At 34.6% G+C, this 27,653-nt stretch overlaps 2 protein-coding genes across 2 annotated transcripts in view; one reads left to right on the top strand and one right to left on the bottom strand.

Annotated features, from left to right (window-relative positions):
* Positions 1–26,641, bottom strand: LOC136806440 (nucleoporin NUP188-like). Its single transcript, XM_067063018.1, has 43 exons — positions 26,476–26,641; positions 20,492–20,546; positions 19,436–19,509; positions 18,972–19,050; positions 18,659–18,739; positions 18,417–18,461; positions 17,895–17,987; positions 17,666–17,719; positions 17,498–17,554; positions 17,146–17,196; positions 16,970–17,056; positions 16,752–16,828; positions 16,588–16,662; positions 16,422–16,464; positions 15,789–15,896; positions 15,463–15,648; positions 15,038–15,223; positions 14,436–14,622; positions 11,904–12,132; positions 11,396–11,483; positions 10,749–11,140; positions 10,337–10,462; positions 10,043–10,118; positions 9,289–9,824; positions 8,804–8,858; positions 8,601–8,668; positions 8,374–8,449; positions 7,866–7,961; positions 7,464–7,627; positions 7,154–7,290; positions 6,746–6,852; positions 6,187–6,324; positions 5,828–5,896; positions 5,605–5,673; positions 5,253–5,393; positions 4,869–5,006; positions 4,461–4,535; positions 4,078–4,223; positions 3,567–3,645; positions 1,931–2,062; positions 1,461–1,543; positions 683–812; positions 1–333 (listed from the first exon to the last, which is right to left on the bottom strand). The coding sequence occupies exons 1-43, from the start codon at positions 26,478–26,480 to the stop codon at positions 127–129; spliced, it is 5,100 nt and encodes a 1,699-aa protein (XP_066919119.1). The 5' UTR covers positions 26,481–26,641; the 3' UTR covers positions 1–126.
* Positions 1–27,653, top strand: part of LOC136806446 (kinesin-II 85 kDa subunit-like) — a 205,037-nt gene that overhangs the window by 153,746 nt on the left and 23,638 nt on the right. The window lies entirely within an intron of this gene.

Below are 27,653 nucleotides of genomic sequence, written 5' to 3' on the forward strand. Positions count from 1 at the left end.
AATTTCAGCGGTTTCTTTCAAGTCAAATCATGAAAGTCAATAAGCAAATTACTTTTCTTTGAATTTCTTTCCGATAAAAAACCTGCTAACAAATAAATTGCCTGGATACAAAACAATATTAAAATATTATCGTAGTAAATAGCGAGTATAAGTATCGACCAGTTTAAGGACAGAGTTTTCTTCTTCCTCGTTGAGACTAATTGAAGATGAGAGTTTGCTTGGAGAACGACGAAACGAGGACATCGAAGAGGCGGAGAGGCGTTCTGAGGACTCGGGCGAGGGCGGGATACCACGTCTTGATCGATAACGTTGCACAGCATGTCGAATGTTGGTCTGTGGTAAAAAAGAAAATGAGAAATCATCAACGTCCGAAAAAATATTAACAGCCAAGCAAACAATATTTGTGTCAAGACTTGGGTGCAATATTTCAATTTCAGAGGAATAATATCCTACGAATAATTGCCATTTGACTCAATTTGGTATTTCTATGATAATTTAGAGGCGTAAAGCGGTGTTGAAGTATTTTGTAGTGCGTAGATGTACAGAAAAATCTAGTTGCACCTTGCAGCTTTATGTTGTTGCGGAGTTTTTCATTTTTCTAAAAAAGCGATGCACTGTGGGATTGTTTCGAGTGTACCGATTTGAGTTCTCGAAAGTTTTTTCTTGAAAAACAAAAACTTACCAGTTCACTTCCAAGTTCTCTTTTCAAGAATTGTTTTCCACCTTCGTTGATGTTAGGATGGCGGAGATAACAGGATGCTTGCGATATTGTAACGATCAAAGAATTCTCCACAATAAACCACAAGTGAGATCTAAAATAAGCATAGTCGACAAATTTTAGACCATCTCAAGTTCCTAATAAACGTCCAGATCGTTAATCCAAGAAAGAAATCGTTCCGCCTTGGTTTTCGAGAAAAGTTTAGGATTTTTAAATAAAAGGTCTCTTGTAATGGGCTTTTCCAGAAAAAATCCGTTCATGGGGGGTGGAGGATATATTATTTTTTCATGAATCACCCCTGGACATTTTGATTTTAAACCCCCTGGACACGGGTTATTCCCCAGGACAAACATCAAATCAACCCCTTGGACACAAAAAATTACCCCTGGACAATTCATCCTCCACCCCCTATGAACGAATTTTTTCTGGAAAAGCCCAATGCACAAGTTGTCTGATTTTATCAAGTTATCGGTTGGGTATTTCTTTAACTCCAACATTCCCCCACTGAATATATCAAAATTTGAATACTTTTAAATCCGCCAAAATTTATTAAATTTATTGTGCCCCTGAGAATAAATGTTTAAACTGTTTTGATTTTTTATCTAGCATCATTGGCTGTGTTTATCTTCTGCCAAGAGTATTCCATGTAAAAAGTTCTTGCTTTAATTGGGAGAGGGTGAAAAACATATAGGAAACTAGTTTTCAACCTTTATTCCTGAACTTGACAAATTTCATCTATTACCTTTGTTTGTCAGCATCTGTTGGGAGCGAAGTATTAAAGACATCTTTTTCTGGCGTCACGTGCTCCGAATCCCCTTGTACAAGCTGTATAAATGTATATAAATATATAAAGCTCGCCAATTAAATGCCCTAGAACAGTGGAACCTCTTATTAGCGGACATCATCGGGGAATAGGGTTAGTGTCCGCTAATTAGAAGTGTCCACTAATTAGAAGTGTCCACTAATTAGAAGTGTCCACTAATTAGAAGTGTCCACTAGTTAGAAGTGTCCACTAGTTAGAAGTGTCCACTAATTAGAAGTGTATGCTAATTAGAAGTATCCGCCTTTTAGAAACTTTTCAATTCTATTCTCTAATATTCGTATTGCATTAGCAATTTGTGTCAAAAAAATACGCAAGTAATTTTTAAGATTTCTGTCGAAGACACGTAAAGGTTACATCAACAAAATACATATAACAAACATTATACAAACCTTGTAAATCATTTTGAGGGCGATATTAACACACGCTAAAAGGGAACCGAACGTCGGGTTGTCCTCCATTTCCAATGTGGGTGAATTGAACTTGAAATCGACTAATGGTGTGAAACTATCAATATCCATCCCCTGAGCAAAACGGAGAGAAAACGAGAAAAACTTGATATATGAATTAAACACAGTATACATCAATCAGTATTACGAGTTACTTTCTTATTAGAGCATTTTCAAATCGTGGGTGAAATAAGCATTCGACCAAAGATTCCCAAAATGGTACTTGATGCATCTCTGCTTGGTGCTCAGCAATTAAGGGGTTAAGGTGAAGTAAGTAAAGGAGCAATCTGATTGGCTGATAAAGAACTGGTCATTCAGGCTAAAAAATGTTCATGGGCTAGATTCATCATCAGGCTTGACATACTCTCTCAGCCTAGATTCGTCATGATTTTTTCGATTGGAAAAATAAATTTTAAAATAGTAAGACGGAATCTTGTGTTCTCCGTGTTCTTCTGTCCACCACGATGGAAAAAATGAATTCTAAAATAGTAAGGCTGAATCTTGTGTTCTCCGTGTTCTTGTGTCCACCACGATGGGAAAAATAAATTCTAAAATAGTAAGGCTGAATCTTGTGTTCTCTGTGTTCTTGTGTCCCCACGATAGGAAAAATAAATTCTGAAATAGTAAGACTGAAACTTGTGTTCTCCGTGTTCTTGTGTCCATCGCAATGGGAAAAATAAATTCTAAAATAGTAAGGCTGAATCTTGTGTTCTCTGTGTTCTTGTGTCCACCGTGATGGGAAAAATAAATTCTAAAATAGTAAAACTAAATCTTGTGACCTGTGACCTGTGACCTGCGTTTTACACTAACCGTAAAATCGGACACAAGAACACAGAACACAAGATTTGGATTTGGGAGTTCTGTAATTGATAAAATCGGACACAAGAACACAGAGAACACAAGATTTGGATTTGGAAATTCTGTAATTGATAAAATCGGACACAAGAACACAGAGAACACAAGATTGGATTTGGGAATTCTGTAATTGATAAAATCGGACACAAGAACACAGAGAACACAAGATTGGATTTGGGAATTCTGTAATTGATAAAATCGGACACAAGAACACAGAGAACACAAGATTTGGATTTGGGAATTCTGTAATTGATAAAATCGGACACAAGAACACAGAGAACACAAGATTGGATTTGGGAATTCTGCAATTGATAAAATCGGACACAAGAACACAGAGAACACAAGATTCAGCCATTACCATCTTAAAATTTATTTTTCTCATTGCGGACACAAGAACACGGAGAACACAAGATTCGGATTTGAATTCTGAAATTTATCAACTTTGAATTAGAATACGGAATTAAATAGCCTGAATCTTTGATAATAAATAGCCTGGATCTTTGAAAAAGTTGAAAGCCAATGAGATTCGAGCTTTACTTCTTCACCACTACTGCAATTAAGAGAAGGGTCAAGGGTAAGCGGAGCAGTCCAGGGAGAAAGAGTGGCACCCTCTCCTATTTTCGGGTAGATAGCTATCGAAAGAGGAGCCTTCGGGGGGTCGCCTCCGACTGCGGTCGTAGACTTACTTACTTACTACTAACATTCGACGGGAAAAACTTTTTACCTCATCAAGAATGGCTTCTACGACACTTGGTGTGATTCTTCTCAACGAGCCCAAACAATAACATAAAATGCTGATCAACCTATCAGCAGTAAAGAGAATGAATGAGCCAACGCTTAAAGTTGTATAGAGGATTTCAAAAAGTAAGGAGACTTGGCTTGAGAAAGACAAAATTTAACGTATCTCCTACTATTTGCTCATAGAGCATTTTTAAACTGGAAAAAAATAAACTTCTCCGGCTCCTGTGCAACGCGAACAAAATTTTTAAGAAATCCTATTGTTTATTCTGCTAATGTCAGTAAATAAGTGGTCTGTACACAGACCCGATATCTACGGCTAATTTCAAAATTCATTACCGTACTACGAAACGATAAACGTGAGATACACTCCGATACAGAGTAGTAACAGAGGCAAGCCTCCTTTCTCTTTTATATATGCAAGCCTCCTTTCTCTTTTATATATAAAAAGAATATATTTAAGGTAAGCCAATGAAAGTCAAATTTAAAACAATTACCGGTTTTGTGCAACTTCAGCCAGTCCAGTTAACTTTTCGAAATCTGCAGTACTATAGCCTGACCGGACGCTATCACTTCGGAAAGAAACGGGACTCGGTTCTTTAGTTCCTCTGATCATTTGATGGAGGTCGTCTGTCGATTTGAACTGGAAATAGAAAGCTGAGCTATATAACTGGATTGGATATAAGCTCAAAACTTTTTGCCCAAAAACCCATAAACGCCGTAAAACAGAAGTAGCGTCACTTTTTATGGGACTTAAAAACTAAAACTTCAATTAAATGATACAACTTTTGGCCTTAGTTAGTTCATGTTTTTTTTCCGGAAATCTTGCTCCGTTGAGGATAAAAAAAAGAACATAGAACCCGCCATGGAAAAAAGTTACCTCGGTGAGATGTGTGATTAATTTTTGTCTTGCAAGAAGGGCGACAGAAAGCTTCACCATTTGAGCCACTCCATACTAAAGAAATGAAAGAAAGTAAATTATGGTTTCTTAAAATATTGCAGAAGCAACCCAGTTTTCATTGGGTTTAGATAGGCCGATATATTCATATATTTCAATCTCAAAATGAGAAAAAAAACACAGATAAACAAACAATCCTTGAATCATTGTTTTACGTGAATAGCCCAGCAATCTAGGACTTTTGAATAGTCTTTTGATTGTTTTCACCAAGGCCAGGCGGCTAAGCTATCTTTGAACAGAACGGTATATTGGAAGGATGGGGAATTCGAACCGCAAACCTTGGTTAGTGGCGCTGACCCCTTAAACCATTTGGCCATCACTTCTTCTTACCTTCAACTTTTGGTGAATATCAGGTAACAGGAATTCAATATCATGATCATAATGAGCCAATTCAAAACACAAAATGGCGATTTGTTCAGAGATCAACAAACAGGATCCATTCGTCATCTCTTCCATCAAATTCATACTCTAAACATAAAATATCTTGTGTTAGTCATTCAATTCATTCCAAAACCTCACCCCTCCCATCCTGCTACACGATATGTATTTTTTTCGAAATGGAATAACAAACTACAACACCATCTACTAAGTAGTAGTTTATTCGCCAACAAAAAAACATTTCCAATTTTAACCACATGCAAAAAAACACGATAATATTTAAAAGTAAAGCTTTATTTCAAAGATCAAGCAGTTACCAGTATATAGTAGTGTTACCTGAAAGATATCTTCTTCGTACGCGCCAAGGAAATCGACAGCTACTTGCAAGAAAGTGAACCTCAACTTTTTCAACAAGCGTGCAGTCAATGACAAAATTAATGACCAGATCTCCCTGGCCACCTGTGAGGATTTCCTTGCCTGAAAGAAGAGTTATGTATCTTAGTTACGGGAAAAACCTTATACAACTTTTCAGATTGAAGGAAGTAATCTTTTGGTACGAATTACATAAAGATTTGAATAATAGAGGTTCGAATTAGATAGTTGACTGTGTAGGTAACATCACTTTAGAGTCATATTCGCTTTGCCAGAAATTATTGGTTGATTATGTTTTGAAAAGAAAAAATCATACAGCTTGCACATTGTTCAGATTGAGACATTTGAATTTGCCGATGCCACACTGATGCAAATGTTCTGCTATCTAAAAGTGTAAGGACATGAAAGTTCACTAAAGATAAAAAGATAAATACGAAGGAGATATAAACCAAACATTCTGGTCTAATTGTTCTAATCTCTATAGCTCTTCCAGTAAAATCTAGGTGATATGTTCATAGAGAATAATATAGAAACCATACCAAATCTTTTTGGCTGGATGACAGCATGAATCTCAGGACGGTTTCCACATATTCCAAGTCGATTCTTTTCTATTGATGATACAAAAAATTTTACAAAAATGAATCAAAATAGAATCCACTGTTAGATTAGTATTATTTGAATATTTTCTAGAAAACTTCTTAGTGCAACCCTCAATTAATGCCAACCCTACAAATCTTCTCTTCCATGTTTTGAGTCATACAATTGAAAAATAACACGTATCGAACAGTAGCGTTGGGTGGTGGGAGCGTGAAGAATTTAACTCCCAGCGGCTACTAAAATAGTTTTGAAATCATACAAGAAAAGAAATCGGCGAATAATTTTAAGATTCTGAAATTACCTGCAGATTGATTGTCATGTCACGCAAGAGGTTCTGTATAGTGCCACGACTTTGAAATGTTTCAATAACTGATGGTAATGAGTCCTTTGAGATCTGGAGAACCAATTCTGTCATCAAACTGATACTTGCAATATTCACCTAAAGTATTGGAAATTGAGGTTTACCAGATGATAATTCTACGTAGAGAGAGAGAGGATAGGTAGACAAACATCAAACAGGGCCGAATATAGGTTATTTTTATTGGTATCCAGGGTTTGTTCGTCAAAAACTCGTGGATATCCAATGAGTCATACAGTTTGAAAAATCATAAATGAGTAAATATTGAATATTCTCGAGTTTTCACAATAGTTGAGGATAATCGAGCAAAAAATTAAAGTTCAAGTCAAGATTCAGTAAAAAAACTATCTAATCATAAAAATCTAGAAAAGGCCTATAATTTGATATGATCAATTTTTTTTCTGGACAAGCCCTTTCAAAAATAATTTGCAATAGTAGGGGGAAACCTTTAGGATCCGTGACATCTTTTAAGCGACGCAACCAAACCTTTTAAATGTATTACCTGTGTGTGTTTAGTGAACTGTTCACTCTTCTCGTCGTGATGATGTAGATTTTGAATAACCAGTTTTAAAAGGTTCAGGTATAAAGTGCTCCCAATCACAGCCTTATCTGTAGAAGGGAAAATAAATGTAAAAGGATTTTTTTTTGCCGAAAAACGCAGTTCCAGTTGACTAGCGACATTATTTCAAGGTCCAACTGACGTCATCTTATAGATAATTATTACTTGATATTTCGTACTGACTGGGTTAGGAAAGAAAAGAAACTTTTTCCAAGTTTTTTGGCAGGTACAGCTTTTTTTCACTTGAATTAACATAAGGTATGGTTAAAGTCAACAATTAAGTCATGAGTTTCCATAAGTTTAATTTTAAAACTACCCAGGCATTGGAGAGGTAAATGAAAGCATTCTTACTTTGCGTTTGCAATAGAGCCAGTATCGACATATAGACGGGGAAAACAACTTCAGCGAATATGGTTCGATCGGAAGTCGACAGTTCCGTTAAACATTCAGTTAACGTGGAAACAATGTCTTGGTGCTCAACAATCGTTCTAAAGGAAACAAACCAAACAGAATCATGTTGGATAGATTTATTTCATACGCAAAAGTTTCTTAACGCAAGCAATTAAACCCATCCATCTATGTATGAAGCAAAAACGAAATTAGTCAAATTCTCCTACCCACCCTTGATCCTTTTACGATTTTCAGATCCATTCAGACTTACCCTTTCCAAGTTCTGATCAAAAGCCAGGTAAAGCTCGCAATTTCCACGATTACATTTCTATTCTTAGACACATCTTCAGAGAAAACCCATTGTTTCATAATCTTCGTGATGGAAGAGGACAGTAAGTCTTTCACTTCTTTCTTACAGAGTGAACAATAATCATCCTATTGAAAGAACAACAGAGTTTCCATTAAAAGTAAGAGTGCTAATAGCTCTCCATCCTCACAAATATTGGCATAAAGTAAGCGATTAACCTCTATATATCTTAGAAATTCTAAAATGCAACTGATTCTCAACTCAATTCTCAAAACATCTTGTATGATAAGAAAATCTAAATAATTACGCCGAAAGATGTATCAAGATAGTTTGCATGGAAAGCTATTATTGTTTCATTTCACATACTTCTAATTTTGACATGACAGTAATCAGTGTCTGGAAGGACTTCATGACTGCAATCTTCTTTTGGCATAGAACTGTATCAGTGTGTGGTTCAAATACCTTTGGTGGGAAAAATGGAAATTTTAAGTTTAAGGTTTACATTATTTGGAAGACTATGAAAAATACATGGCAAATAAATTAAGACACCTTTTGCAAATCACAATATCATTTTGACTCTAGAAATTAGCAGCAAAAGCATTGCAATGACTCTAAAACTAAACTAAAACATTACATAATCTTAGCTAGATAAAATCAAAGCACTAAGAAATTGATCCCTATCACAATGTTTTCGGAGTCATTACGTAAAGTTTTCACTGCTAATTTTTTGAGTCAAAATGACATCGTGGTTAAAAAAGTCTATGGAAACATTCGCACTTCACGGATGATTCATTCAACGTGTCAAACAAGAAATCTTTGTAGCACTTGACTGAGCTCAAAACTGAAGGAATATAAAGTGTGCATGATAGAATACCTTTAAAATGTTTTTGTAGAAATTTTCATTGCATAACGGAGTTAATTGTGCTTTTAATCTTTCATCAAATTGTTCACTGAAAATCAGAGAAGAGGATTTATCTACAGAACGTATTTCGTCCTTCCCAGGACTCATCTGTCCGGTTAAGGTAAGTGAATAAATACAGATGCTGTCAACAACAATTAAATATGTTCATTAAGTTTTGTATCACAATCAATAATTTGTACCTTTTGATATAATATGTTTCAGTGCCGATTATATTAAGACTGTGTTGGAGAGGTTCGTATGTTGCAGCCTAAAACAAAGCGGTCATAATTCATATGAACTGGTATTAAAGTTGGATGTGAGCTACTCAGATTTTTGAAGTTGTTGGGATTTGTTTTGAATTTCTTTAAGAATAGGGATTTCCAACAAAAACACAATTACAAACCTCACTAGATGAACCAAGTTTCAATGAACTTGTCACTGATTCCCAGAATGTTTTGCTGAAAAATTAAAACAATCAATATTGATTCAATAAATCAAGGTAATTAAAAACAAAGACAATCATAAATTTGAATAAATTCATAGAATTTCTGTTCATCAAACTTCTTTCAGGAGATTGGGTAGCAGAGGAGAATTTTGTCCTTATTGGGACTCATCAGCACTGCATACTGCACCCAGGCCAGTCAGATCGAATTGCACAGCATCTCACGCCATAAAACTAATTGTGGCGCAGACTGAAAGTAGAAGTGGACAGAAGGGAGTAGGGTCCTAAAATTCTAGCTATAATAATGAAATCAGTAACTTTCTTCTGAGCTTATTGTTTGTTTCAGAATAGTGTCGTACAATAAAGAATCTATGATAAATCAAGCTTTTGAGGAACTGATAGACATTCATGTAAACCTGTTTTTGAGTATAGACATTGATGTAAACCTGTTTTTGAGTATAGACATTGCACCATCATATCTATTCTTCCATAGCGCAGCAACAAATTCCAAAGCTGTGGAGGTGAGAACATCTACTTGTTGTTTATTCTCCAGAATCTCCAATATAGCCGGTAAACAGCTGAATTGACCGACAACTGTTTTCTTCTCCTTATCTTGTTGTATATTGATGAAACATTCGATAATACCTGGTTGCGATTCAACACATGATGAGAGGAACTCCAGTATGGCAACTTTGAGGCGGATCGCTTCCACACGGCCATTCAGCCTATTAACAAATGCGTTTCTTATGCCAATTAGAGCATCTCCAAGACTGGAGGTCAATATCAGAGGGAATCGTATTGCCAATGTCCTCAATGTTAAAACAGCTAGGATAGGAAGTTTTGGATCTTGTTGGTGAAAGATGAATTTGGCAATGACAGACAGCATGGTCATATTGCAGAATGGATGCATGAAATCCAGATCTGAAGGTTGTTGGACGAAATGTTGGCTGAGAACCTCTTCCAACGGTGTCAATGTGGCTTTCTAAAAGTCAAGGTGGGAACTCAAATGGAGAACTAAAATTTATATTGTTCGAAGTTTTCCATAATCTTGAAACTCTCAGTCGGCCTAGGACCTTTCTGAAATTTTAATAAAGATTTCCAACTTTTTGAATTAAGGAGAGTTTAATGTAATTCCAGGTAATTCAACCAAGCCGAAGGATGCAAATTTTCCCATGAAATTCAATAAGAAAAACTCATCACCTTTTCAACACTGGTGAGTAAATGGTTTAACACGGCGAATGACAACTTCAATACTTGGATGACATCTGTTCCTTGTCTGAAATAAAGTTTTAAGATATATACTTACAGTAAGTTATCATTGCAACAAGATACTGATACTATCCAGAAAAGGTATAAAGCCAGTTTGGACAGATGAAACGAATTCGTCAAACTAATAGTTGTGGTGAAACAAGCCAAGTGAATTCAAGCTCCAGTACGTTTTATAGAGGATAAAAGCCAGTTTCATATAAAAAACAGATTTTACATTACTTATACCTGACATCATTATGTAATGTGACCGACAGCGAGTCTACACCAACACTGATGATTGCCAGAAGCGATTCACCAGCACCGTGATATAGCAAACCGTCCGACACTATCTCTTTCAACGAGGGTAAATTCCTATGAAATTGATGAATGGTTTTATGGGAAATTCGGAATATCTCTGAGGTCACTTTTAAAATTTTGGGAAATTAACGAGTGAAACTAAGTTCAAAACGTGATTGAGGAAGATATCCAGATAATCCAACGAAAGTAAACTTGTAGCTTATTATAAATATCATGGTAAAGATTAGAATATTTGTCATATGTTTTAAATCAATCAACTACGTGCGATCTTATGCTTCTATATATATCTTCTTGAATAGATCGTAAATAAGGATATGATAAAATATGAAGAGTGACCTACTTTTCTTTGATCAATAAACTTTCTTCATTCTTTGGGGACAGCAGTTGGTGGAAGATCTCCAGACATTTCAACGCTATAAGTTCCTTGTCCTCAGCTGAAGAAAATTTCCATCTACCAAAATGTGAAAAAATCTCTTTGATAATAAGAACTATATTAACTGCTAAATCCATATACAATTCGTTCTGCTTCCCAGCATTTATTAATGTCTCGTAAGGGAGTTCTAATAAAGTCATAATGATTTGTAAATATTCTTTTGTGACGTCATACATATGATTTGGGATTTCAACGGTAGTCAGAATGTTGCCATAGGAACCAGGTAGCATCTCGTTAGATGATAAACTACTCTTCTTTTGGAAAGGGAGAAACTGTATCTTTGTTAAATGGTGCCATACCTAAAAGATGAGAAACAACAACATTGATTTCTAAATCAAGCTATTACGTTTACAAAATATACTTCATAAACTGTTGTATCATGATCACACAAGAACAAGAGAACCAAACTCTAACAGAGTGAAATTATAATACTTAAAAAGTTTGGTTGACAATAATTCATCTATGACGTTTTTTACTTGCAGCATATATATTTTGCATTTAATAAAGTTCCAAGAAACTTCGCCGACCTTGCACACAGAGAAAGGTTTTCCTACCTCCAGTGGTTGTTTCAGCATGACCAAGTTTAGACATTTTAAACATTCTGTCATCAAATCGATCGGACATGTTTTCAAATGAGATAACCTGGAAGATAAATGATAAATGATATCCATCAAAACACAAATGAAAATAGCTTTTTTTCAAATCTTGATCTTTTGGTACAGCTCATAGAATTTCGGCCATCAGCAAAATTACAATCTTGATGGGGGGCATAATCGAATCGAAATCCCCTATTAAAAAGGGTGTATTTTTTTGGGTACATTGTACAATTTTTCGGACATATTTTTCAGACATGTCCGGTTTTAAACTGTCCGAAAAAGTGGTTTCCCTGTCCGGATTAATGGGGCTTTTTTTGGTAACTCAGTATACCCTAAAGAACATCTGTGTCAATTTTCAACTTGATGGCAATATTGTCCAGGTCTCAGGCCAATTCTACCTGACTAAATAGGAAACAATGTAATTTATTAATATTCTCAGCATACAATGTACAAGAGTTTTAATCACCTTTTGATGAGCACTATGAGACTTCCAATGATGGGTTCAAATTCGTTAATCTTGTCTGGTCGTGACGTCAAAATAGCGCTGACCAGTGAAATGTATTCTTTAGCAACGGATATACCATCCTCACCCGAACCAGTGGTATAAGTCATTGGAGATTCGATTATTTTGTTCAATTCCAATAAAGCGTACAACCAACCAGAATAAGACATATTCCATTGAATCAGTCGAGCATCTGAAACGAAAATGAATAGATCAATTTTGGTTCTGTTTCGTACAGCTGATATTATATACATGTTGTTTTTTTATAAGCATTGCACTTATAAGCATATCTAGGCTCAGGGTGCATACCATTTACATAGCCAAAAACCCAAAAAAGTGAAACAGAGGGTTTAGCGAACGCATTGATTCATTTAAAAGTTTACCTAAACAGACGATCAAAGCCAACAGTCTTTTTTCTGTGTTTTCTTCGTTCGCTAAACCGAGGGTTTAGCCAACAAACTGCACCATTTGATTTTTTGTTTTGCTAAACCATTTCTCTAACCAAGCACTACACCTTGTTCACGCTAGTTCACTAAGCGCACGCATGCATAAGCCCTAAAGCTTTGATGTTTTCTCCGCTGGGCTACCATTTTGAAATTCCTTGCTGTGACTTCAGGCAAGATCCTAGAAATCGAATTAGCAATGCAAGGGCTTCTTTGTTTATGTAAACAAACCCAAACCATTTGCAGTTTAGTGAAACGGTTTGAGTTTTTTGGTTTTGAACAGTAAAAGGTATGCAACCTCAGATATGGGGAAAAATTAAGCATATGGCAAGCATTACTTGAGCCTACGAAAAATGTTTTTTTCCTGATTTTGGCTTTTTTTGGCTGGAATTTTACGGATTATCAGTATTTCCCTAAATTTATGCTTTGGATTTAAGAGCCACTTTTTCTAAGAATGGGGCAATTTGGGGCAGGTCCCATAGTTTGAAACTTAGATTTTTTTCATTTTTGGATATGTTATTAAGTATAATGAACTGAGTAAAATCCCAAAATTTTTTGGTCTGAAAATCCATAATGGCGGATTTATGGCAATTTGAAGTTTTTGGGATTTTTTGGCATTGCACTTAAATTGATTTTTGTTATGAAATTATGCTTTCTCACATCAGAATGAGGAATTCTTTTTTGGTGATCCTGAAAATATGAGCGGTCAACTATCTAATTTTCAAAAAAAATCAAAATTTTCAAAATGGTAGCCTGAGCTATGACGTCACAAAAACGCTACAATTTTGATTTTTGGGGTAATTCAGAGACACCTGACCAGTGTCAGGGGAGTTTTTATCTGATCAAAAGGATTATTTCTGATAGTTCAGTCCTTGGACTATCCATTTGAGGTCATTGCAACAAAAAATTCAGGCCCCACTGGCCCCTAGAGGCCTGAAAAGCCTGATATGTCTGAAAAAAGTACCAACTTTAGCTCCCATCTCCCAACATTGTCTGGCCTCCAACTCTTTTGTTCCTCAGAGACAACCTCCTAGTCTCTCAGGAACAAAAGAGAAACCTATGTGACCTCCTTGCTCCATTAATTTTTTATCCCGATTTGAAATTTTTTTAAACTTCGGTTAAAAAATGACCAAAAAATGGGATATTTTGGTTCATTGGAAAACTTTGAAGGGGTAGGTCCATGAAATTGATGTAAAATTAGGGCTAAGACAAATACTTCATAATAAAACCATGAGATTAGGGGGGAAAAGTTGTCAAAAGTTCATTTTTGGTCCAAAAATACGCTTTTTTCAATTTTTCGACTTGAGCTGAAGACATTCCATTGCTACTATGATCTAGATCTTTTGAATGTTGGAACATATGCCTGACAAAAATGGATGACAAAACCGTTGTAGAGGTGCTCCTAAGTCATTTTCGAAGATTTGAGAGTTTAGAAGCACATTTAGCCAGGCTTAGCCTTTTTTTTGAAAATTGGATAGTTGACCGCCCATATTTTCAGGATACCCAAAAAAGAATTCCTCATTCTGATGTGAGAAAGCATAATTTCATAACAAAAATCAATTTAAGTGCAATGCCAAAAAATCCCAAAAACTTCAAATTGCCATAAATCCGCCATTATGGATTTTCAGACCAAAAAATTTTGGGATTTTACTCAGTTCATTATACTTAATAACATATCCAAAAATGAAAAAAATCTAAGTTTCAAACTATTGGACCTGCCCCGCTCTTAGAAAAACTGGCTCTTAAGCATCCCTTAAGCATTTTTCAACTTTATTAAGCTTTCGACCTAAGCATCTCTCAGCCTGTTTTCGGATTTTTGTATGATTATAAAAATAAAAACATGTATTCATTGTGCTTTGTATAGATAAATGGCGTTCAAAAACGTGTGTATCAGAAACCAGACAACAGTAGCACATTATAATAGAATTTTCAAGATAAGACACTGCATTGTTTTGCAAGTTTTTTAATGAAGGGTCTAGGTTTCAGCAGTACAGTCCAAATTAAATTTAAAAAGTTGGTTTAATGGTTTTACCAAATAAGACTATTACTTTACCTTCTCTATCTTGGAAAGTTCTTCCATATACACCTTGATCCAAGATGATTGAATCATTGTCCATCTCAATGATCTTTCTACTGATTTTTCGTTGCCAGATTCGATCATCAACTGCACTGATCTCATCAACAGCATTTAACCCGAATAGTTCAGTGAATGTTTCTTGGCTCTCAAGAGAATCGAAAACCTGAAATTGAGAATGTTACTTAAAATAATTAGAATTCGTCGCAACATTTGTGACCATGGCTGATTATCTTATAGAACAAAAATGAATGAAGTTGGTAGACCAATGCCTTTTGCCTAATAAATGGTTGCCTAATTAATATTTCTTACAGGCAAAAGCAGATAAAGAAATTTATGTCATTTATCGATTTTTCTTTTCAAAGTAAGTAAGTCTGCGACCACAGTCGGAGGCGACCCGATGGCTCCTCTAGCTACCCAAAGGTAGAGGAGGGCGCCACTCTACCATTTTGAGAATCTTTGGTATGACCCCAGATGACCCGGCTTGGGGTTGAACCCACAACCTTGTGAACCGTAGCCGAATGCTCTACCACTACACTACGGTCGCCCTTTTTTTCAAAAACAACCAAAAAGGTCCTTACAATATCAGCAGAGTCTGCATCAGTGCAAACACTTTTCAAAAGATGTATGTAAGGTAAAACTGCATGTGGAAAACATCTTTTGGCAGACTTCAACAATAAACCTATACCACCAGTTTGATCCTCCATAAGAAAAAGTGACGACAGAATTGGTTCTTCAAGCACTTTACTTGCTATCTCGATGAGATTCTAAAGAAACAGTTTTTGAAAAGGTTTTTGAATAACAAATTATTACAAAAGAAAGTATTATGAATACCACAATGCAATTTCTTTTAAAAACTGAAGTGAACAGGAGTTTCAATAAGAAAAATTGGTTGAAAACCAATGTCATTTTTTAATGCTCAATTTATCTGATACATGAAGCAACATTCAAAGCGCACTCTTTTTGTAGCTTTGAAGTTACAATATTTAAGGGGAACAAAACATACCTTAAAGTCTCCCAATGTGTCTTCTTGAAACACTTTGAGAACCATGCTAACAAGAATGTAAACGTGTGATTTAAGGAGGCATGAAACACCGTCACCTAGCTTCTTATATGATGGGAAATCAAGGATATGCCGCAAGTACAACATGACATTACATCTCATCGCTGATTCACCAAAATGTGCTGTGAGCTATAAAAATAATAAGGTCATAATTTGGTCTGATCGGAAAACCTTTCTGTCATAAAATCATACAAAAACTGATAAAGAGCCTATTGAAAAGAATATTTGTAAAATTTTTGGTCATACTTATGAGGGACGAGTAGACTTACATGTTTTTCATCCTGAGGGAGGCACATATGCCTGAAGATTGTCCATGCAATTAACACTGGTCCTTGTTGCTCCATATCATCCCATGAATACAATAACTTGTCAATTTTCTATGATAAAAAAGCAGTCCGTCATCTTTATTGTAAATAACATATCCTAGACACTCATGTCAATTTTCTATAAGAAAAGCGCATACATCAACTTTATTTTCAAGGCACATGCCATACACAAACAATTCCACTAAAGAATTTGTCACTACAATGCTCAAAATAACGATTTCAAGTGGGTCGGACAATATGTCCGATCAGGGTTGCTTTAGCTTAAAAATTATGATTTTCTGGTCAGACAAGAAGCTATTTGGGTCGGACAATGTCCGATGTTCGACTGTTATTTCAAGCCCTGTCACTATAACAAACAAAATAGTTTCCCGTCTTCTCAACAGCTGAGTCTTGTTATACATGAAATTAGTTCACCTAAGTTAAAGTGATAATTTTGAAACAGGGGAATAATTTTTATAGACTTGAATGATCAACTCACTGTTCAAACCAATGATACTGATTTCAAAAACCTGTGTTTCATTTATTTGTAAAATTGAGAACAAGTAAGAACAACACACGTGCGTGAAAACCACCTACCTTCCAGTTTTCATTTTGAAGAAGACTGTGGTCTTTAATCTCACTGAAAATGAAGTAAAGTACATGGTAAGAAAACTTTTACTCTAAGATATAATGAGTGGTGATCAAAACTAATGGAGCTGATTATAATTAAAATTCAACAAATTTTCTAAACATTGATCTTTACCTTATATCTTCTGCGGTTGTTTTCCTTATGACCTCCAGGTCAATCCCTTCGACCAAAATCATAGATGATATCAACCTATAAAAAAACAATCAATTAGGTTTGTATGGTCAAAAGACGTAGGGCAGACCATAATTTTTTAGTGACAAGGCAAAAAGGGGTCTTACTCAAACTTTTGTATTTGTACCAAACCATTCAAGGTCAACAACTTTTGATTGACTTGACTCGTCCCAAAGTGATGTCTCTTAATAAGAAAAAAAGGCAGTGAAAAATAATTCAAGTAAAAGAGAAAGGAAATGGCTATTGGTGTACGCAATCATTCTAAATGTAAATTAATACCTTTTTTAAGCAGAGAAGAATCAGAAATAGTTTTTGATACACTTACCCTAAACAATAACGCAAGATCTTGAAAAATATCAAATGGCATCTCAAAATCTTTGTAATAAAGAAACAAGATTTCAGCCAGTTCACACTAAAAGAAAAAAGAAGAAGAGATGTGGTAATTGTATCTAAACAACTTTCAAAATTAAATCAAATTAATGAAAAACGAAGAAAACTAACCATTTCTCTTGCATATTCATTTGCTCTTTCTGTTTCTGCAATTTGGTTACCCTGAATATAATTTCAAAAATAAAAAGCAATAAAATTGTTAAAAAAATGGTTATGAGACTTATCTAAGATTAATAGCCTGAAGTTTGAAAATATTTAAAAAAAGCCCAAACGTAATGAAATTATGTGTTATTTCATTTGTCCTTGCTTTTTTCAATGAAAAAAGTTTGATTCGAATAAATTAAGTTGAGAAATTGAAAAAAAGAAGACAATTTATTTTGACACAATCAAAAATATTTACTCTCTTTTACATGCTGAGCAAAAGCTGAGTTCAAATTTAATTGTGTTTGTATCTGAGTGTTACCTTTATTGCCACGTGATTTGCAGGCCTTTTGAGAAGTTGCTTAATCTGTTCGATAATCTGAAATAAAAAAATAGCCTCAAAATTGCGTTGTATGTAATTAGCATTTTTTAAACTACCATGAATCACTTTATTTATTTCAAAATGACATGCAGAGAAATAATAACTAACCTTCAAAGCAATATTTTTACTTGCAAGCAGATCAACAACTTTAGCAAATTCTTCCTAAAGATTTAATGGAATATAAAATTGAAATAAAATATTTGCAAAATCAAGAAATGAAATTTGAGATTGATGATAAATACAAATGTATCAAATGTGGCTATACAGCGCTCACTTTTACTGCTATAGTACCAGGCAAGTCAAGGGTAGAGCTGATAACATTGGTAACAGTACTTACCCTGTACAGACAGCTTTCATCTTGCCAATGTGTAATGAAATATTTTATGCATTTCAGTAGAAAAAGTCGTTCTTTGTAGTAAAACTCTGATAGCTGTTAGAAAAATAAATAAATAAAAAGTAAAACGCATATTCATCTGCTAGTCGTTGGTGGGTGGAGTTGGGAGCAAGGAGTTGAGTCTACCTCCTTTGCCTAATTCACGTGTACAAAGTGTAGATTTTCTATTTGCCCTAGACCTGGGAGGTCAAATGCTGAGGTGTGGTGAGTGTCACACCTACTATCAGCTCCCAAAAACTTACCACTTAGATCAGATTGCCCAATCCGAGCTTCTCATATGCTGAGGAAACCCACAACCCTTTGATTGTAAGGTGAATGCTTTACCAACTGAGCTACCCGGCAACCACAATAACAGATTACTAATCATCAAAAGAAAAAACGACAAATGATTTTTTTTTTGTGATCTCACTGTGTATAAAAAAAGATCAAAATAGAGAAAATTTGATTGGTAATTCAAAAACATACTTTCAGGTAAAAACCTTCTAGCTGTGTGTCATGTTTGAGGATTGCCTGAAAATGAAACCATAAGGACTAATATAAAATTATACAGTTTAAAATAAAACATGCAGTATAAGTTATAAGTAAGACAAGATTGTTCAACAAAAATGTATGGAAAAAAGTAAGCTAACAGACATACTGTAAAGATTAAAAAACTCCTGTATTCTAACAGTATAATAAAATATATCCACAAAGATAAGATATCATACCTGAAGTTGTGGTCCAGAGCCACGAAAATCAATTCTCAAATAATTAAGAAAAAGCTCATGGGTTTGCCATTCATCTAAATCCTAAAAATCAATAAAAAAACATTCTTTGATTTTGATTCATTGAGCCAAATTAAGTTATTAAAAATTAATTTCTTTTATTAAATAATTATTTTTTGAAATTTCACAAAATCCAAAATTCCATAATAATTTGTCAACACAATCACTTCAGTAAAAATAATCAGTCTTTTATTGATAAAAGTAAACCACTGTAGAGCATTGTCAATGGGGAAGCTACAAAAGTAACAGTACTTACTAAAATTTTACTTAATTTCAAAATAAAAGGTTTTCTTTTAACACCAGCAGTTGATGTAATTTTTTTCTCTGATTCAGTACTAAAAAATATAATTTGTTTTGAAATAAGTCTTCTGTTCATATCGCATAAATTGCTTAGTTAAATTGCTAAATTAAAAAGCTTACAGTTACTACTAAGGAGGAAATTCTAGTGGGAAGATAGCTTGGTGGTTTCAGCGTAAATCCAACCTCCCTGTCCAAATTTTACTTTTTCTATACATGTTCTTCAAATTTGTGGTATTTCAGGCCTTAATATATTTATGTATTTCATCTATCATCAAATTAAATTCTCTTTAAAAAAACTCTTTCACCACCAACCAAATTAAATTCCTATAAAAAGTCTTCCTTTAACAAACATAAAGCAGAAATATTCAAATGTTTTCATGTTTCTAATCCTTGAATATTTGTTTGTTTTATAAAACTTACTTTGGCTTTTTGTAGAAATCTAGAATGGATTCAAACAAAGGATTGAATCTTTTTATTTCTTCACCAATAGATACCTAGAAAAAAATTGAAATAATTCAAGTAAAGTGTGCAATCAGGTAAGGATGTCACAAAAAAGTTGTAAAGCATTTTAAGGTATGTGTTCACCTTTCTTGACACATTCTCTTTAATTGATCATATCTTTAGAACTACAAATTTTTATATATCAAAAGTATATATTTTCTGAAAGCCAATAATATTCTCTTTCTAAGGGTAAAAGTTTCAGCTGAATTTAAAAAACTGGGCAGGATATAATTAAAATCTTAAGAATTTTAACCTTACCTACTTAAAAGAAGTTAAAGTCACCCATAGCTTTTGAATTTTGAAAAAATAATTTCGATACTTTGTTCCCAATAGATTGAACTAAAAAAGAGTCTTGGGATTTTTTTTGGAATTGACTTTAACTCTTTAAATCCTAAATTCTGTAAAAATATCGATAAAAAAGTAAATTTAAATGTGATTTTTTCAGTTATCTGTAAATTGAGGAAAAACAACTCGGTTAGAAATAAAATCCTAAGACACAGCTTTTTAAGTTTGATCTTTTGGGAATCTCATAAAAAAAGAATGAAGGCGATACCTAAATGCTATGGGTGACTTTAACTTCGTTAAAAGTAGTATGGTGTGGTAAAATTTCGTTTTTTTCTACATCAATTTGAAATTTTTAACGAGATGATTGCTGTTTATTTGAGTAATCAGTGAAATGTGTCAAAAATATTATTATTCAATAGAGGTGAGAATAAACATCAACTGAATTCTCTCTTTTGTCTTTGTTGTTTCCGAAAGAGACAATTATTTGAGTAAATAATCCATCATAAGACGAACTTTGTTTTGAAATTTAAATGGTTATAACTCTGGATCAAAAAAATATTTTAAGATCGCGATTTTACCAAATTGAAATCCAGCAACTTTTCTTCCACTTTGACTGAAAAAATTTTTTTTGACAAAAAATCGGAAAAAAGGTGTAAAGACCTTCTAAAAGATGGAGAGATTCTTACTTACTTTATCTTTTAAAGATGAGCCTCCAGTGACTATACTCCATAACTCTCTTGTGGACCTATAGTAAAAGAAAGATAGTCCTGAAAAGTGTTATTTTTTCAAACAGATAAAATTTGATTTTGGATTGCACTAATAGCATTTTATCTACATAAAACATTTTTTAACTCCATTCCTGCAAACTATAGGCTAGTGAATCAGCAAGTGCGAGATACATAATCTGGCATAATCTAATGTATAAAATTATAATGGTATATATATTAGATTGTGTAATTTATAGAACCAATTTATGTTTTTTTTTTATTAATTAACTATACTCATAGCAGCCTTTTTGTAAATTTTTACCGGTCATTTACCAGCCCTTAAAAGACCGTCTAAAGACTGGTTCTATTTTCAGGTACTTTAAATTGCTTGGGGGGTCACATCTGAGACATCATACCATCAACGGCTCTAACTTGGGACAATTGGTCAAAACATGGGATTGTTGATATATGGCCTGTATTTTCACTTACTACTGTTAAATCACTTTGACAACAAATTTGTTTTGATACTTCAACCAAGTATACCAATCAAACTATTACCATCCCATAATCACAACCAAATGTATTTTTAAAGCATTTTAAAAGTACATAATTTGTAGAAGTAATTGGGTGAATTGCACCAAATCTGTACCATGGGTTTGTAAACAAGACAAACTGTCTTCAAATTGCCATAGAAGTAGATGTGTTAGGTATTAGAACTTGAGTTGTTGTGGATATGATACTGTGGCAGAAGGTATCAGTCAGGACTAAAGTCATTTTTGATACTTTGTTTTGTCTTTGAAATATTAGCAAAAATCTGTGACGGACGGGAAGTTCAGTCCGTCACGCAAATGCCTGTCTTCTATCCCCTTAATTTTATATTAGACTTTCTAAATTCTTGTCAATTTTATGTAAGCGTGTTATTCTATAATGGAAGTATATGATTTGAAAATTTTAAGCTATTTTCTTGAACCAAACTTGAGTTATAACTGAAAATGTGTGACGGACAGGACACTATTTTTTTGTTTTCAAAGGTAAATTTGGCACAAGATGCTTATTTGTTCATAAACTGTATGTTCTGAGGATGCATGTTTGTATTTTGAGTATTCTCCTATCAAGATGTGACCAAATAGTGCAGAAAACTGTAATGTTTTTGATTAAGATTTTCATCTAAAAAGTTCAACACCAAATTTTGCTCTGAAAACAACAAAATTGTGTCCCGCCCGTCACACATTTTCAAGTTTGGTTCAAGAAAATGACTTGTAATTTGCAAATCATATACTTCCATTATACAGTAACATTTTTACATAAAATTGACAAGAATTTAGAAAGTCTAATATAAAATTAAGGGGATAGAAGACAGGCATTTGCGTGACGGACTGAACTTCCCGTCCGTCACAGATTTCTAATTAAAAATTAAGTGGTAGGAAGACAGTCACAGATTTTTGCTAGTATATATACTCCAATGACGAAACAAAATATAAAAAAATGGCTTAGTCTCGACTGATACTTTCTGCCACAGTACCACATCCACAAAAACTTAAGCTCTAATACCTAACGTATCTCATTCTATGGTAATTTGAATACAGTTTGCCTTGTTTACAAAACCACAGTACAAATTTGGTGCAATTCACCCAATTAACAATTTAATCACACACACACACGCTGCTCACGCTCACACATCTTGACCCCATTTTTTTTATTTGTGTTGTTTTTCTCTAGAGACTTTTTTCCAGTGTGCGTGATTGACATGTCAAAGTTACTAAGTGCCGATAACAGATCTCACAATTTTCCGCGGAAGAACAGACTTTTTTACATCTGTGCTGTGTTTGTGTACGCTTCTTGCCACGTCTGGCCACGTTGCAAAGATTTGTTCCTTTTGCGGTGTGAAAGCCTACCTGGTAAAAGTAGTGTGTTCACATAATTTGCTATCTATGATTTGGGGTTATGTTAATTAAATGACTTTGGAGGTTTAGTGAAATGGTGGTCAAATTGCTGTCCCATGTTTTGTCAGATAGTCCCCAAGTCCCTTGCAACTGCAAGGATGTATCAGACTGAATAGCTAGTGATAGGCAGCTTGATTAGGCTTGACATTGTCAATTGAACAACGAGAAAAAAATGTAAGAATTTAACTTTATTTAACACTTGCCTTGTATGCAGATCCAGGCGTAGTTAATCGATATAATTGATAATCTTGAGTAATCGATAAATAATCGATAAGTAATCCATGGATTAGATATTGATTAACCTATAGAATCGATAGGTTATCGATACTCAAGATTTTTTCAAAGCTCGATTATTTATTGATCAATTTTGTCATCGATTGTTTATTGATTATAGATCGATTATACTTCGATTAAATTAAGTATCGATTAAAAATCGATCGGCTATTGATCACAGCTTTTGATCGATTACATATCGATCAATCATCGATCAAATAGTTAATCGATATCGATTATTTATCAGATTTTAGGGAGTGGTACTTTAATTGGATTAACTTTCGCCTTTGCAAGATTAAATTTCTCGATTTCTCGAATTTTCGCCATTTTCGCGAAATTAGAAGCAACATTTTTCGCTGATCTCGATTGGGATGTACTTTTGAATTGAATCCAATCCCCTGGTAGCATAGGGCCTAGAAAAGCTACTACACTCATTTTTTTTATAAGCATAAGGTAAATAGACCTTTTTTCAAAGAGGCCACCCTGTTGAATAATTATGTAGTCCAGCAGAAAAACAATGATAAAACCATGCATAATTATTACAATATAAATGATACAGTAATTATGCATGGCTCTATCATTGTTTTTATGTCTGGACTACATAATTATTCAACTGGACGTCCTCTTTGAAAAAAGGTCTATTTCGGCTGAAGCATTCTCAAACCCTCTGAAATGCTGAACAAAAAAAAGTTAAAAAAAAAACAAAGTTACCGTTTTATTTAGAGAAGGGGCGTTAATGGGCGTAATGGTTTGCCTTTTTGGAGGAGCATTATTAATTCGAAAGCGGGCGTTTATTCAAAGTAATACAATCGGTATGAGATTTGGCGAATTCCAGAAATTTTCTTTACTTCATTAAATACCTTATCTTGGCCCTTTTTACACCGGACCTTATTAGCGTTATTTTTGTGGGCTCGTTGGTGGAATAAGGGCCGGCGTAAAAAGGGCCGGTAATGTAGTCAATAGTCTGTCACGATCGATATATAATCGATAATGATACGTGATTGAAGATAAGTAAATAATTGATAAGTAATCAATGCATGAACGATAAGTAATCGATGATTGTTAACAATCGATACATGATTGATAAGTAATCAATATGTTGTATGTAGTCGATATGTGATCGATAAGTAATCGATAGCTTGGAAATAATCGATCGCTGATCGATACTCAAGATTTTTTGAAGGTCAGTCAGGCACATCCTGGCAAATGAACGGGGTATTTTTCACTTGTGGACCTCTTTGGTCTTTTTCAACATTAGTTCGGATAGAATAAAAACATACCTTATCCACACAACCAAACCTTCTGTCTTGCGTTTACTCTTTCCTTCACAACAACTTTCGTTTTTGCTTATGTAGGTTTTAAAATCCACAAGTAATGAACCTCTTATAGCTTTATCTGAATAAATCTGGTTGAAAACCTTCTGTCAGGTTTCATTCCGTACGTTTTTTATCCACGTGGTGAACCGGTTTCCCTGATTTCCCGATAACTAAAAATTGGAACTTTCCCGTGGACGCGATTGGGCGTACCGCCATCGCGAAATATTTTTCGTGAAAATTTACCTTATTCTAAAGTAATATAATCTAGATAGGAAACAAATATTAAATTTGATCTTTTTTTGCTCGTATTACTAGATTTCAAGATAAAAAGAACTATCTACGAATTATTTTCTTTAACGGGCGATGAATCGACATTGACATATTTAATGATCATAATCAATGCCGTGCATATTTTGTCAGCGCCGTGCATATTTTGTCAACATCTTTTTCATTGGATAAATACCACTAATATATACAAGATAAGTAAACATAAATTTACGGCTTAGCTAAGCGCACCTCTCTTATTCATTATCTAAAAATTGAAGCGGGCAAAGATTACCGCGCGGCTGATAGCGGACGAAGGTTTTTTTGAAGATATTTTCAGTTATAATCCAAGGTAGAACAAACTAAACATAGAAAGGGGGTATTTTTTAGTGCTTTATACGATGATCGCTATTTTTTTTTAATTCTATGTTTAGATTTTTCTACCCGGCCCCGTTGCTATGTACGCGCGCCCTGTTGCTATGACCTTTGCTTGAAATTGAAAGCGAAACCAAGATTATTTAGCGCACACTGCCGTTTGCGTAATATCGATAAAGTGAAAGGAGGTCCTGACTGGGCAAATGCAAGGGGTCGAAAACAAAAGTGATGTAATAGTGCTGAATACCCCACGCAATTGAACCGGGTTTGAAATATTTTGCTTCATTTTGTAGGACTCATAGATGAAATTTTTTTTCCATGGGTCAATTTTTTCTTCGAAGATTGAATGAAGAAACTTAAAAAAAAAAAATAAAGTTCCCAGTTTTCTTCCTTTTTTTCCATTTTCAGTTTGAAGTTCATTTTTATTCATTTTCACGCTTTTAGCCTGAGACGTCCTATCTCATTTACACTGGGTGACGAATACCCCATGCAAATGCTCACCCCGTTCATTTGCCAGGATGTGCCTGACTGAAGGTCTGATTACCTATCGATTCTATCGGTTAATCGATATCTAATCCATCGATTACTTATCGATTATTTATCGAACGTTTTATCAATTAGGCCAGGCCCAATTGATAGTTTGGTTCGTGTCCTCCGACCGACTCTAAGTTTTTGAGAAAAAGTGTTTCACTTTGAGTTGGAAAAACCAAATAATTTTTACCTCCTTCTCACATGATAACTACTACAGTCAGGGACAGTCGCCTTATTAGGAGACGCCTCCTGATTAGGAGACCCGTCTCCTAATCAGGAGGTTCACGTCTCCTAATCAGGAGACGGGTGTAATTATCTCGTGAACGAGCAAACTGCGCATGATTTGATTGCTCCCAATGGAAAGAGCACAAAAAATTGATTTCATATGGTGATTTTCAGAAAAATCCACCGGTGGAATCAATCACAATTCTAATAATCCATAAGAACCAATCAGAAGTAAGAATCTGTCTTCTGAACAAAAGCGTCTCAAAAAGAAAAATGGCGGACATGAAAAAAATCAAGAGGGGCTTCCTTGTAGTGCTTTATATTATGATTGTGATCGATTGCACCGAGAAATTTTGATAATTTTTTTAAAACTTTACCAATTTGAGGCTGCTCTTTCCATTAAAACTAGTTTCAAAATGCGCGGAAAAGCCTAAAGCTCTTAAAATTGAGATCTAAGTTTTATGTCTCCTAATTAGGAGACGGGTCTCCTAATCAAGCGACCCCAAGCGACCTACATGTCTCCTAATCAGGAGACGTCTCCTAATCAGGCGACTGTCCCTGACTGTACTATCTCTGCGGTTCTTTTTTAACTGACTGCTTTGATTCTTCTATAAACAACATCCACTTCGCGCACAGAAACTGTCCCGGTGTAACCCGTACTTAAAAACAAATATTTGGCACCTAAAAGCAGAGAGTCACAGCTGTATACTTCCATTACTCCAAATAGAAGTTTAGTTATCTTGCGATCCCGGCGCGTGCCTTAATGGATTTGGGCTTTAGGCTATTTCTTTACATTCGCGTTTGGATTCCAGGATTGCACGATTGCTTGAGAAATTTCAAAAATTGAGGTTTTTGGTAGGAAAATGAAAAAAAGGTTCCAGTTTTAGCTACCGACCGACCGACCCATTTTTCAAAGCTTCTAGGACACGAACCAAACGATCAATTGGGCCTGGCCTTACTCAAGATTATCGATTATATCGATTAACTACGCCTGGGCAGATACATGTATCACTCCTTTATGTTATTGAAAAAATACTTACAACATTGTAAACAGATTTTGTTTATTCTGGCAAATACACCAATCGTTTCGATGACAAACTAGTTTTACATGGTGTTCAGGTAATTTCTTTTTTTCATGTGGATTGCTGCGCCATTTTGTGTACTTCACTTCACTTTCGTTTTCAATGGTACCATTTTCCTTGTTGTAGCTGCTTTATCATAGCCTAGCGCCAAAGCGCCTGAAAATCTTTTTCTTATTTTTCAGGGGGTTATAGCATAACTTTATAGGTAAATGATACTGATACTGAATTCTTTTTTGGTATTTGGAGATTGAATGAGATAATTTCAATTCATAGTATATTTAATTTTTTTATCTATTTTCTAAATTTTAACTGAATCTTTATAGATTGAAAAGCCAAAACAAAACTTGAGCCCCTATCAAAATGTGCATAAAATTACCAAACAACGAAATAAATATTCGAAGAAAATGGTAGCCGAGTTGTGGATAAAACAAATCTGAAAATTTTGTGGGCATCTCTGTGTACTATAGGTATTTTCGTTCGAATTTTACTAATATCCTATCACTCTCTGCATTCCTAAATCATGAAAACTAAAGCCAGATTAGAGTTTTTGTTTTTGATAAAGTTCTTGAGTGACAGTCTAAACTTAAACTCCTATATCAGGTTTCTTCTACTGATTGCTTCCAAGTGCTCCTATCGGTATCCTTCACAGCTGTTCATCAAATTTCCACCAATGCAATGGGCAATGAGGTTGCCGCATTTCAAATGCCCTTCTTTTTGGCACCCGTGGCCTCTCAGTGCTTTGCACGACGAGCGGCTGTAAAATCCTACCCTTCATATATTTGTTTCAATCAGTGATCCGTGGCTTAGGTTTTTTCTCATCTTCAATTTACTGAAAAAAGCAAGAATTTGATGATGCGAGAGTTAGCTGTCAACAAAGTGTCGTAAAAAAATCATTGAATAAAAGAAGAACTTAAAATCTTAAATATTTTCATTTTGAAGAATACACAGGAAAAAATAATCAAATACCAAGAGGTTCGGGAAATATATGAATACATGTGTGGAAAATGCTATATTTACCTAACTGATCACTAACTAGGGATCGTGCTAACTGTCCCTAGGTTGGGATTTAGGATATCACTAACACATTATCCGGATGTAGATTAACAGTGTAGACCTAACTCTTCACACCAAAATTA

This window comes from Clytia hemisphaerica, unplaced genomic scaffold (assembly GCF_902728285.1).
Source record: "Clytia hemisphaerica strain Z4C2 unplaced genomic scaffold, Clytia hemisphaerica genome assembly, whole genome shotgun sequence".
Lineage (NCBI taxonomy): Eukaryota > Metazoa > Cnidaria > Hydrozoa > Leptothecata > Clytiidae > Clytia > Clytia hemisphaerica.

What these genes read in the sequence shown, in the direction of transcription:
- LOC136806440 (XM_067063018.1), bottom strand. An exon ending in ATGAATATGCAAGAGAAATG is followed by an intron (nt 17,057 to 17,145) that starts GTTAGTTTTCTT and finishes TTTTTCTTTTAG; the next exon opens with TGTGAACTGGCTGAAATCTT. An exon ending in TGCTGAAACAACCACTGGAG is followed by an intron (nt 11,141 to 11,395) that starts GTAGGAAAACCT and finishes CTCATCTTTTAG; the next exon opens with GTATGGCACCATTTAACAAA.